Consider the following 13,655-nt stretch of genomic DNA (forward strand, 5'->3'; position numbering starts at 1 on the left):
CAGACTTCTTATCTAATTCCATTTCATCAAACAGAGAACTTTCTGAGGAGTGACTCCTGATCCCAAATATCATTGAGTTGTTCTGCTAAAGTAAGAAAGGAGCTACCAGGTCTGAGGAAGGGCCAATGGTTCATATGGAACTGGCTCCATTGGCATTAACTGAACATCTTTACTTCCAATAACCTTCCTGAAGGTAGGATAGAAAAAGGAGAGGATGGAAGGATAGAATCTGGGTCATCCTAAGAAACAATTTCTCCAATTTCAATATTACTCAAATGGTTCTCAAATTGAATCACAGTTGAAAAAGAAGCTAGAACATGATTCAGTACTGGCCAAGTTATCTTGTCTTATAGACTGTATTTCATTCCATAATGAATCTTTTGGTCATGGCAGTCACACTAGCAGAGTAATGCTATTGTATTTAATATAATAAAATTCTTCAAATCCTAATACTATATGTGGCATAGTAACATTAAGTTATAATTAAAATGAAATGCAAAATGTAACACATGGTAGTGAAACACACTTTGACATTGTAATCATTACAAAATCAGTCAGTATTAGCTGTTCATTCATACTTTTCCTGCATCTTTCAAATAATTGGAAGATTTTTTTTCCACTGTAATGCTCTCAAAGTCTGAAATCCTCTGAAATTCCCATTTTAAAAAAACCAATTGGCTGCGTCTTTCCTTGTTTGCTCAGCAGCTGCAGAAACGACAAACACAGAAATCTCAACAACTAACAACAAAATTACATCCATCCAACTATGAACCACCGCAAAAGCCTTCCAGGATGAGTGCACTGTATCATAATATCGAGTGACGCCCATCATGTACATCCTGTAGGCTTCTCTCACAGCTGAAGTAATAAAAGAATCAATTCTTCCACACTATCCCTATCCAAAACCAATAGGAATAATGGGACTCCAATTGTTACTGGCTACAATGAGGGTGACATGATTGATATCAACCAAATTCAAGGGCTTCTTCTTTCTGGCTAACTTGAGAAAAGGAGGGACTTGAGTAGGATTGCATAGCTCTAACAAATGGTCAAACCAATATCCACCAACCAAATGAAAGATTCTATTTTGAGATGTCATCATAAGATTGTTCAGAAACTGAAGAGTATGCAGTCCTTCTTTTCTATTCTTAGGTAAATATGCTCCAAAAAGGCTGGCCAATCATTTCATGAATGGATATCTGCAATCATCAGGGAGACAAGTCAAGACAGCACAAATATATTCCCACTAAGGGAAAAACAAATCAAAGGTCACATTTAACTGATATTGTGCTCATTTGTGAAGAACGGTAAATTGTTAAATGTATCCGATTTGGAAGTCTCCAAATATAAATTGCTGAGGTCTCTCAAGTGTTTTATAAAAATGTTATTTTAAAAAATAAGTTCTTATAAGTAATTAATAAACTACTTGACTTGGATTTGATTCTGAAACATAAAAGGCTTTAGAATATTCTAAGATTTTAAAAAAATCAAATATTCTATGTATGGAAATAGAATGGTCATTATTTGAACTATATCTCATGCTGGCATCAACTGTAATTGTTGGCAAGCATTCGGAACTGTTTTAGTTAAGTCAGCAATTTGGTTTTGGCTAGCTGGTGTCAATACGAGGTTGGCACTTGGCCAACCTTTGGAACAAATCATTTTCAAAAATCAACTAAATTCTGAACCTATCACTTTGGTAAAAGTGGGGCTATCTGGATTTTAGCTCTAATAAACAAATATCTAAGTATTCTTACATATTGAGACTAGCTAAGCCAGGAAAGGTCAGCCCAAAAGTCCCCTGGTGATGGACAGCCTGTGCCCTCAAAGGACCACCCTACCAATGTTCAAGGGAGCCCACAACCATAAGTTCAGTGACCAGGCCAAAGCAAAACCATAAAGGGCTGGTTGAGATCACAACTATGAAGTTATACCTCCATGGATGAAATCTAAACTTTTCTGAATTACTGAAGAACAACCAGCACATGCAAAGAAAGGTCTAATCACAATAAATACAGATGCAAAAAACCACATCAGATGGTTAGTCATGTGGCAACCTACGGCATGATAAATACGTGCACATGTACACACACACACACACACACACACACACACACACACACACACACACACGATGTATGTAGACAGTCAACGGGTGGTCATAAATGAAGCCAATTTCATGAGACAACAGAAAACTTAACTCATAACAGTCCTACTACATAATACAGGCAATATGCATATTTATATACATACATATACCCACATCCACATCCATACAGACTGAATATCACAATTTATACCTTTAAATATATGAAAGGGACTCAGAAATTTTTGCTTTTGTCTTTTAAAGCAAAATATCTAGATCTAGAAACAAGAGTAAATTCGAATACATTTTATCACTTAGGCAGGTTACAAAATATCTTTTTAACATGTTGACAACCCAGGAAGATGGCAGCTGTCAGTTTAAAAACCCATCAACTATTTCAGGTTGCCATTAAGAACAGAAATGATAGCACTGCCACAATCTAATAATTTGCTAATATCCAGGTGATAAAAATCATAGCTCTGAAAACACACACACACACGTAACAGGGTACTGTTTTTGACAAGTTCAAAAATCACTGAAAAGATGGAAGTTAATTAACCTAACAAATTCCTTTCCAGAGGACCTTATTCTTCCCTGAAATTTTGTTACTCTTCTCTGGATTGGATGGCATCCAAAGAAGCCAGCTAGTCTACGGTTATCTTTCTCCAAGAGGCTGAGGTACAAGGGAGCTTCAGATACTCAAGGTCATGGCTGCCACTGATAATGGTACCCCTCCATGGAATAATGGCCTTCTGGACCTATCTTTGTCTTCTCTCAGTTTAATCTCATAAGCACAGGGCTGACTAGGTCAATGATATTAAAATCCCAGTGGGCTTGACTACCATTGCTTTGGATTATTAAAACAAATCACCCAAATGTACTTCCTTATTCACCGCCTTTTTTAAAAGGTCAGAAATGAAAAGAAGAGAAGGTAATTCAGGATGCATTTTAAACTTTTTTTTTCTTTAAAGAAACAAATTACTACGTCAGTTTGCTTGTGGAGCATTAAGTTAAAATACGCCATTTCTACGACTATTTCAGTATTTTTGACACATCTTTTATCTACTTTCAAAACTAGTGTCCACTTGGTCATCTTTTTAAATTTTTGACACTGTTAGAATGTTAAAAAGAAGTGAGAGATTGTTACCCCAAGGCAGGAAGTTTCCAGACTTGAAGGTATGTTAGCATTCAGTCTGGAAATACCTCCAGAGTTGATTTGCCATTACTGTTTAAGCTCTGGGACAAGAGCTTGGTCTCTGTGCATAAAAGGTCTGCCCTGGTTCTCTTCTCTTCCAGCTATGATTTCCTAAAAATCACGACCTCTAAAGGCTGTTATCTGACTAAGAAGGGCTCTAGAGAAAAGGTGGTTTCTGTTCCAGTGTTCATTTTTGACATTTTCCTTGTTTTCTGATTCTCTGCCCAGGTCCTACTTTCAGGGATCTAGAGAGCTATCTATGTTGCCAGAACACACTCTCTCAGTTAAGGATTCTAGCAAACAAAATATCTGTTGTCAATGACCAACCCAGGTATTAGTCAGGAGACTCATCACTAGGTGGTGAATTTCTTGGACACGGTGACACATCAAACAGATTCCAATAAGGAATAACAAGTTTAAAACTTACTCTTTAAGTTCAGGCATTTGCCAATAATTGTGACCACACTAAAGTTTTTAAATTTTCTTTCTAATTATAAACCAATAAAGGAATCGATGAAAAGGAATCTTTAATTTTTGGAGGGAGAGGTGAAGAGTAGAGATTTGTGACTCCATCACCGGCCTGAACTAGTGAAAGAGGACCCACCCCTTTACTAATGCAGATCACCTACTGCTTTTCCACCTATAGTCTAAGGTGTAGCAAAAGGAGACTCAGAGCTGACTCCAAGGATAGGTCTCTTTAACCTCACTCATTTAAGATTGAATAGGGATGTACAATAAGGACATGAATTATGTCTGTGCTCCTCACCTGGCCCTCTTTTACATACTGTTAATTACAAATTCTTCTTGGCCACTTGTTAAAACAGAGAGACCTCCTACCTAGGTAAGTTTTTAATGATATCTGGGTAGACTTTTCATTCAGACAGGTCTCCTCCAATCTGTCTAAAATGTCACCAAATGTTAGAAGCATGCACACATAAAGTTGAATGGGGAAATGAAATCAGGAATCGGGGAGGGAATACAGATGGAGAAAAGGTCATGTGGCGACATAAAGCAATTCACTGATCATTCCAAACACATGCACCTTAATCTCATCTGGGACATCACAGCTTCAACAGCAGCCCAATGCCTTGTCCATCATCTGCCATCCAAGACCACCCATCTCAAATGCCAAGGCCTCACCTGAGGACCCAGAGACAAGCCTAGATCCTCAAAGGGCATATGAGCCAAGCACAACATTTCTAAAGGATCTCTCTATGCCAAGTCACAAAAAGCATGCATGCGCAAGCCCAGCCACAGGAACTGCACATTCTTTGTCATAGCCTCAACCTCAGTCAATTTGGCTCTAGGAACCCTTAAAGACCATCTACTAAATTACACAAAAATTGTGATCCGTGCCAGAAAATGAGGTACCCAAAGTGACTAATTTTTTCAAATCACCAATCCTTTTAAGGTTCAATGATATCTTTGAGATATACTCCTAGCTATAGCTATAAGCAATATTGTTTTAAAAGAATAAACATGGGTTTATTTTATGAAGTAGACTAAGGAAAATAATACAAAATGGAGCTCAAAAGATTTATCTCTGCCAAGTTAAAAAGTACTTGGGGGGAAAAGAAAACTCTACTAAGAGACTATGAGTGTGTTGCAATCCTTACAAAAGGTTGTATACTACTGCTTAATGAACAACCAGAATTTCTTCTTAGAAAAAGCCTTCTGATCTCCCCATGTTCCTCTACATTAAGAGATAGCATGATTTGGTACAGTACAGTCTGGTCATGTTTTTGGTTGTGATCAGGACCTTGGCTTGTTCAAAGCATGGTTTCTTTTAAGTTCAACCTGTGGGTCCATGCCAATGTGCATGGTGCATATATGAAAATCCCACAGCTTGGGGGCACTCATGGGGGCCAGTGCTCAATCACACACACACTTACAGAATCCAATTTTTCCAAACATCCTCTTAAAAGAATGAGATGCACACTGCAATGTGAACGTGACAGGTCTTCTATGGCCAGAGTCAATTGTGGAATCAAGGCTTTTAGACAACTAACCTTCAATAGTCACCTCAACTTCAGGGTCCTCACTTGTTTCTGAAGGGGCATGCTGGGTAGAATCTTGAAAAAAATAAAATTCTAAAATGACATTCATTATTAAGCATTCTCCACATTTCCCAACATTTTCCAGATCTGATATTCAAACAGCAGCCTTTCTGGGAAGCCCACTGACATTTTAATGTATTTTGTGCACACTAATTATAAAATTAAACAAAAATATTTGTTGATAAGCCTTTTTAGAGGCATAATGGGGGGAGACGGGAAGCAGAGATTTTCAGATTCTAACAAGTGCAGAGATGCTTTTGCTAATGTGGTCTGAAAATTTTTATTATTGGTTTAATAGGATTAACATAATCATAGATATTTTCCCATTGCCACCACAGATTACTAGAGCTATAAAAACAAATCTTTCTATCTGGTGATTCATATTTTCCCTCTTGTCTTTCTTTCAAAAGATAGGAGGAATGATTTTTATTGTTATTCAACAAAATTTTGTGAAAACACATTATATTGTCAAGAAAGAATTATGACAAATATATGTAGAGCCTCTGGGGGAAAAAGGCTTAAATAAATGACAGTAAAATAAATACATCAAACAAAATGCTTAAAGGCCCTGTGGATTGTGGATACTCCATAATGTGACTCTGTAAATTCAGATTTACACAACTGTACTACTTGGAATAAAGCTAAATACAAGTCAAATTCCATTATAATGAAATCCTGCATATGTCAAGAGAGAGAACCTTTCCAGAGATCCCATAAATGGCAGTGAATGACAAGATTCCAACACAATGAAATAACTTCGGTCCCCCCCTTTAAGTTGATTATAATGGTATCTGACCTGTATGTCTCCCCCTAAACAAGAGATTTGCCTATACACTGACGCGCTTTCCCTCAGGGTCAAGGTCAAGATCGAGTTACTTTTGTACATTTAAGAAACAAACTTTCACCACATGATCTCACTTGGCATGTCCTTCTTGTTAACACAATAGCATGTCAACAGGAAGAGACTAGACTACCACTTGAAGAAGGTTATTCACCCATCAAGGAGTTGGGCTGTTTCCCTCTTCACTGAGAGTCAGAGGGTTTAGGAGAGTATTGAAAGAAAGAGAAAAGAAAAAAACAAACAAGCAAAAAAAGGTGAGAACATCAGAACAAAACTGGACTTTTTGTCCAAAAAAGAGTATCCCCACAGGCCCCAGGTTTCTGGTGAGAAAGGAAGGCACCTCCGTGAGGGAGAGAACCTACCAATTCCAAGAAGAAAATCTCTCCTGACCAAAAAATTAAAATAAAACATCAAAGAAACCGTCATCAGCTTGGCCACTGCATAGTGAGGAGGAAATCAAACCAACTGGAGGGCCAAGAGAAAAAAGTAAATAACTGACATGTCCTTAAAGCAGGTGGCAGACTTCCAAAGTTTATTTGATAGAAAATTTTATATCTCAATGAAACTTTTTTAAAGGTTTGAAAATCTCCTTTGTTCATTTTGTCATTTACACTCAGAAATCACTCTAAGATTATGGAAAGATCTAAACATGATCAACAAAGCTGAAATAGAGGGAAAGAGTTGTTTCACTTAAAATGCCCCCTTTTCCAGGAATTTTTAAATTCAAGTCCCTCAGATACATAGTTCTGGTTTTGGTTATGTCCCATTGTAACTGGAGGATGAGATAGGTGAGCAGGGACAACAACAGAAACATTAGAATCATCAACAAATTTCTACTTACCATTTAGCTCTTCATCCCCAACTTGTTTAAGTGGTCCTATATTCTGTCCCATTTAAGATCAGAATATTGATGATTAGTTATGTGACCTGGACCACAGTCACCAGAGATGCTAGAGCTAGAGTCAGCCTGCTGCTGAGGAGTAAGGCTGCAAAGCTGCCTTGAGAATTAAATCTCTGAGATCTGAAGGCAACAAGTCTCAGGCAAATGATAAGGCAAACACAATAAAAATAAAAAAATGAAAAAAAGCTTCTCATTTTTCTAACCTTCCACTGGTAATTCCATCTCTGTTCCTTCATTGCCCTCCGAAGAGTGATGGCTTCCTAAAATGAAAGTAAAAAACCCACTTCATACTCAAAAAATTCAGTGAAATTTGAAATGCAAAAAACTCAGAACTCAAAAAATGCATGCATGTAATTAACTTGCATGGAAAACATTTATCATCTGACTGATGCTTCAAAATCAAACTTTTGCCTTTCATTGCTTTCTGAAAGCACTTTAGTAATAGGTTTTGGGGAATTTGGCAAGGGGGAAGGAAGGGATGTCATTCCTCCCCCATACCCCAAAGAGAGGGCAAATGGTCAGTTTCTGCTTTATGAGGGGAAAAAAACTGAATGCAAATTATTTTGTTTTTAATGATAATAAAAACTGTGCCCAATTAATTACTAATCAACATTACGTTTTAAAACTACAATATTTGTGTTCCTAAGAAGCAAAAATAAGCATTATCTGTTAAAAAAATAAGAAAAACCATTATCTTCCTCCTTTGCTCTGATTGAAATCTAGATGGTCAAGTTAGGGTTGCCATATTTTCCCTTGGAAATGCCAACCTTGCCTGGTACATTCTTACTCTCCATTTCCTATAGAACAGTGTAACTCATTCAATACTTTCATCAGAGTGGCACAGTCAGAACATATACACAGAACTGTCATAAACGTTACATGCAAATCAGACAGAAAAGAAATGTCTTGTTCAACTTTGAAAATAGGACTCTTACCATTAAGAACAAATGATCTAAGTGATCCAATGGGGGAAATCAAAGAAGGAGTAAATAAATTTAAGAAGGAAGAATCCCTAGCTTGAGTCATCATCTGGGTCTCTCTATCACCTTGGCTGTTCAAAGCCACCGAGTCATTTAATCCTCTCTCTACTGACAATGTCATCACCTCAGCTTAAAGGTTGGGTCCTGTGTCATTCTCAGAGCTATAGTCCTACTTAGACACAGACACATATGTGGATATTTGTATATATGTCTACAAATAGACATATATATATACTTACATATAGGTACGCACACATATATATGTGAAGGGATGGATTTGAGGGGGTGATATAAAATTAATATGGGGAAAGTGCATTATGCATTTTCCATGGTGTTTTAGAACCTTCAGAACCTAATTAAATGTTATTCTACAATTCTGCTCATTTCTTCATGATTCATAAATGACGGAATCAATGAGTGAATGCAATGCTCTAGCTGAGGCTATGAGCCATGACCACCCAAACATGTCATTAGCTCCCTTCAACTACCAAAAGCACAGGGGAAGAGATATGATATATAGGTGCACACTAGATGTAAATGTGCTTGAAATCTGAATTGGAAAACAATAGTTTTTTTAGGAGTGATGGTAATTAATGAAGTTAAGAATAGAGGAATAGACATTATAAAGGGAAAGGAGAAAAAATATTTAAAAGTACATTAACTCTTGCCGTGCCTAGGATTACTGCAAGGAAAAAAAAGGTAAGAACAACATAAAGCCCTTTGAAGTCTATAAAGCATAATACAAATGTTATTTGTGGTATTATTAAGCTCTAAAACAAGGTTATAGCCATGTTGGCAAAGGGTCTGTCCCTTAACAATGAAATACACCAAACATGCTGATTTATGCTTCCATTATGAAACAAACCCATAAAAACCAAATCAATGTCCATTCTTGGCCACTGTGATACAGGGATCTCCTATAAGAGTCAAAACCAAACTTTTGAAAATGACAGGATGTCGAATTATAGGAAAACTTAATCATTGTAACTATTTCTAGCTTATTTTTTTTACAACATTATGTCAATATTCACAGTTCTAACTATAAATGTATCAGAGTTCCACATACACCAATGCAGGTTATTAGATAAATATTTACATTTTAAAAAATGTGTGGTCCCTTAGCTATAAAAACTACATGGTTTTTTAACTCTATGAAAAATTAGGAAAATACTTTGAAAATGTGTTGGTCTTTGTCAAGTTTATTTCTCTAAACTTAAAGTTCTCAAGATGCTTTTGTAATATAGATAAGCTCTATCATTATAATAAAAGATCAATAAAGTTCAGTCTTTCCTTTTCAATGTAAGGAATTGTGAAAACCCAGTCAGTAATATTACAGCACCATTTATTCAATGTAGAACTGGAACATTAAAATATCAACCCTGCTGTCTCTGAGAAACAGAAGAGGAAAAACGTATACCTTGAAAAGACTTCGAAAGGGGGAGTTTTTCATCAACACCACCAGTTTCAGAAGGGCCTGCTTTGGAATACAAAAATAATACTTGAACTATAATCCCAAAAAGTCTCTTTTGGGTCATTTCAGCCAACAAATTCAATTTTTTTTTTAAATATGAAACAATAGCCTTTTCATGACGATAAAAGGCAAAACATAAGGAAAAAGAAGTGGATGCATGAATGATGTCAGTCCATTGAGTTATAGTAATGGAACAAGTACATTCAGGCAATTTCATCCACAGAAACAGTCAAAGACAATTTCTAAGTCCACACACTATGACAATGAATGACAAGGAAGCATATGGTGTGAATGGAAATGATACATAAAAGACTTCAACAAGATTGAGTTAGTTTAAATAAGATCCAAAGTTGATTAAAAGAAAACAAATTCTCATGCAGATGACAGAGGAAACAACAGTCATTCATACAGAGCACCTACTTACTCCATCAAAATCTTAAACAGTCCCACCCAAGCAGATTGGCATGTTCATAATTATTAAGTTTAAAATCCCAACTGAAATCTAAACGTGTCAAACAGTATTCAAATTTCCTTTTCCAAAAACTACCTTCTTTCCAACATGATTAACTAATTTCCTTTAAAGTATCACTATTTCAGAAAACATCTCTTTTGAATTGGAAGGACTCCTCACAAAATGTATATTTCTTGCACTCCACTGGTTTAAAGCATCTTCTAAAAGTTATAGTAAACTAAGGAATTTGGCTTTTAATGGGCACTTTGTTTTTTATTGGAGGGAAGGGAGAGAATGTCCAGACTTGCTAGAAATAGTGTGAAGAACTCTCATTGTAGAAGCTCTCTCCAGCCAGAAAGAACAGCAACAGCTCCTCTGTAACTTCAAACTTAGAAAAGCTAAGGACTGCATGCAAAGTGAAGTGACTTGCCCACGATCATACAACTGGTAGGTAATGTTAGAGACAGGATTTGACCCTAAGGTCTTCTCAACTTCCCACTTCTCATTTCAATCCACCTTCCTCTGACTTGTATTTAGATAAGAATCTACATACCCCTCCCCCAGTCACCTTAGGATCACAGGGTTGGAGCTAGAAGAGATTTCACATCAGCAAGGCTAATCTTAATTTTATAAAGATCCAGAGAGTTTAAATGACTTGCCAAAGGTCACAAAGACTACTTAAATCAAGAGTTCTTGGCTTGTGGTCAAGACTAGAGACTGGTTACAAGGAGTATGTGAATTTCAATAGGATAAAAAAAAAAAAACCTCGCTCTTTTATCTTTACTAATCCTAACTGGAATGGCTTTCTTCAAATGTTTAAAATCGTTACTCTGAAAAGGGTCAAATGGCCAGAATGACCAACTAGGTAAAACACTTAAAGTGAGTGGTACAGTTTCACGTATGTACACAGGCACAGATGAGTTCACTACATACTAAAGCTTTTAAAAATGACAACAATCTGAAGTGGCATCAAGCACCAAACACTTTAAATGGAGGATAAGTCAACTACTGATTACCCCAAATCTTTTCTATTTGGAATTCACTTGGGGAAAACAAACTCCATGGGTACCAAGAGAGAAGAAAAAAGCATTCTATGAAGACAAGGCTCAGGTGATGCATATATTCAATGACTCAGTCATCTTATTTGCTTTTCATGAATTATTCAAGATTTTCTTTTGGCCTAATCTATGTCAAGAAGTATTGATCCAAAGTGGATACAAAGTTTCAGCCTAAGCAAAGAGGGGTGCCATGTCCTACTACTACTCTTCTTCTCCCACACTTCTTTTCTCCCTTCTCCAACTTTCACAAGGGCAAAAAAATTACTAACTAGGATTTCATGAGACTCCCCAATATTGGTAGATGTAAAATAAATCTAGAACTTGTTCAAGGAACAACCAAGTTGTGAAGCTATTTTTAAAATAAAGTGGAAAGTAAGGAACACATCACCTAACTACCTATGTAAGTAGCCTTTGGATGACATAGTTGAGGACCAAATTGAGGTGGTACCAATTAATGAGTTCCAGTCCAACACTGCTAAAGTTTTACAATGAAATCTTATATAAATATAGCATTTAAAAGCATTGCAGGAGAAACAAGTATCAAAAAAGTTAAGACAATACACCCAGAAAACAAAGACCCTTAAAAAAATCTTGATGTTGTTATAAAAGAAACAAAATTCTAGAAAATTCCTTCACATTCTTTAATCTTTCTTGGTTAAAAAAAGAAGTAAAGCAAACAAAGCTATGTCCTAAACAAAGTAGATGCCCACAAATGGGAAATGGTTAAACAAATTGTAATATAAAAAGAAAGTATTATTGCCATTATAAAAGACAATGACTTTGAAGAGCATAGAGGTTGGTGAAGACACCTGAACTGATGCCCAGTGAAGAAAGCAGATACATGATTTCAAAGCGATAAAAATGGGAAATAAAAAAGATATTAAAACTGAAGATGTAATTTTAATAGCCTGGCCTGAACATGAAAATATTCTACCTGGCTTTTTTAGACTAGAGGAGCCTATGGGTATGGAACTCTGCATACATCAACAGATTCAGTAGGATAGTGGTTTAGCTCTACTTAATGGCTTTCCCCCCATTTTTCCCTTTTTTTTACTCTTTGTTAAAAGGTATGCTCAAGATGAGGGTTTTGGGTAATATAAAAACAGAATCTAGCAATAAAAATCTTTAAAAAAGAATGTGCTAAAAGATTTTTTAAATTTTATATCAACAGATTTAAAATTTCTTTTAAGAGCCAAAGTACATTTTGTCAGGTAGTTCAGTGGATAGAAGGCTGGGTCTAGATCAGGAAGACCCATGTTCATATGGACCTCAAACACAAGTTGTGTGACCCTGAGTAAGTCATGCAACCTCTGCCTTAATCTAGAAGAAGGAAATGGCAAACCATTTCAGTATCTTTGCAAAGAAAACTCCATGGTCAGTATTGGTGTGCTATATATACTTCATGGAGTTATGAAGAGTCTTGCCAAGTGTGAACAACTAAACAATATTTGCATAAAATGTAAATATTATTTGCTGACAAAACACATTAAAAGTCACTATCTTAAAGTACATTATAGGGAGCAGCTGGGTAGCTCAATGGATTGAGAGCCAGACCTAGAGACGGGAGGTCCTGAGTTCAAATCTGGCCTCATTCTTCCTAGCTGAGTGACCCTGAGAAAGTCACAACCTCAATTGCATAGCTCTTACCACTCTTCTGCCTTGAAACCAATATATAGTATTGATTCTAAAATGGAAGGCAAGGGTTTTCAAAAAATAAATATAGATTATAAGATTTCATTTTATTCATACATAAGTGTGCACAAGCCTCTATGGAACAAATATACATATAGCTGTTTCTTGGTCTTTTCTTTAAATAAAAGCCTAGAAACAAAAACCTATACTGCAATTGAGGCAGATTTATCTAACTGGAGTGTTTCCTGAGTGAAGGAGTGAATCATTTCAGGGCCAGATCTCTAGCATGACCTCATCTAAAAGTACACATTTAGTAAAGCTCTCAGCTACAAGATTTCAATCTTCAAACTGGTCCAAATACTTAGAGAATTTAAGCGATTTACACTTAAGAATATGTCTCTAGAGTAGTTTACACTAAAACTGTTTTAAAGTTAAAGATCACCAAACTTTGACTCAACTGTAAAATTTGGCTTTCAAGGGATATTTACTAGAAAGTTGTGAACCTTAAAAATTCTCAGACCCTACTTCATAAGGTTTGGTTAAGACCATTTCCCACTTTAAACAACGAAGGAACTTAGATCAGGAATGTGAAGATCTCTACTCCATCCCTACTTAAGCCTGATTTAGGGGAAAAAACTCCTTGCTAAACAATGAAAAATACTTAAACCCATACTTATAGTAAGGCAAAAGTTCTTAAGCTGTGCCTATTTTTAGATCTAATATAAAAGAGTGCTAAGTACCTATAAAGGTCAGGCAACTTGTGAATTTACAAGGAACAAAGAGGTGAGAACTTACTCATAGGTTTTCTGGTGTGAACTTAATAAAAAATTTAAGCCTTCTTAGGTGTGAATTAAGAATGGTCTGTCCTTTGAAAAACGTCTACTGTGATTGGTAGATGTGAGAACTTAGGGGAGGTTACATAGGAGAAAATTCCCTTTAAAAGGAGTAGCTCTCTCTCTCTCTCTCTGGCTGTCAGAAGAATC

The 13,655-nt window shown here is 36.2% G+C and overlaps 1 protein-coding gene across 48 annotated transcripts in view; it reads right to left on the minus strand.

Moving 5' to 3' along the window:
• GTF2I (general transcription factor IIi) overlaps positions 1-13,655 on the minus strand; it is a 106,131-nt gene that overhangs the window by 39,082 nt on the left and 53,394 nt on the right. For 11 of the 48 annotated variants that reach the window (XM_056819736.1, XM_007485706.3, XM_056819733.1 and 8 more), the window contains exons 10-12: positions 9,478-9,537; positions 7,284-7,340; positions 5,291-5,353 (exon numbers count right to left, since the gene is read on the minus strand). The exons of 4 other annotated variants lie outside the window; for them this stretch is intronic. In XM_056819736.1, the coding sequence (XP_056675714.1) occupies positions 5,291-5,353; positions 7,284-7,340; positions 9,478-9,537 (180 nt within the window). The remainder of the gene's footprint in view (positions 1-5,290; positions 5,354-7,283; positions 7,341-9,477; positions 9,538-13,655) is intronic. 33 more of the 48 variants (XM_001363170.5, XM_056819735.1, XM_056819734.1 and 30 more) reach the window with 5 other exon arrangements.

Source organism: Monodelphis domestica, chromosome 2, assembly GCF_027887165.1.
Source record: "Monodelphis domestica isolate mMonDom1 chromosome 2, mMonDom1.pri, whole genome shotgun sequence".
Classification (NCBI taxonomy): domain Eukaryota; kingdom Metazoa; phylum Chordata; class Mammalia; order Didelphimorphia; family Didelphidae; genus Monodelphis; species Monodelphis domestica.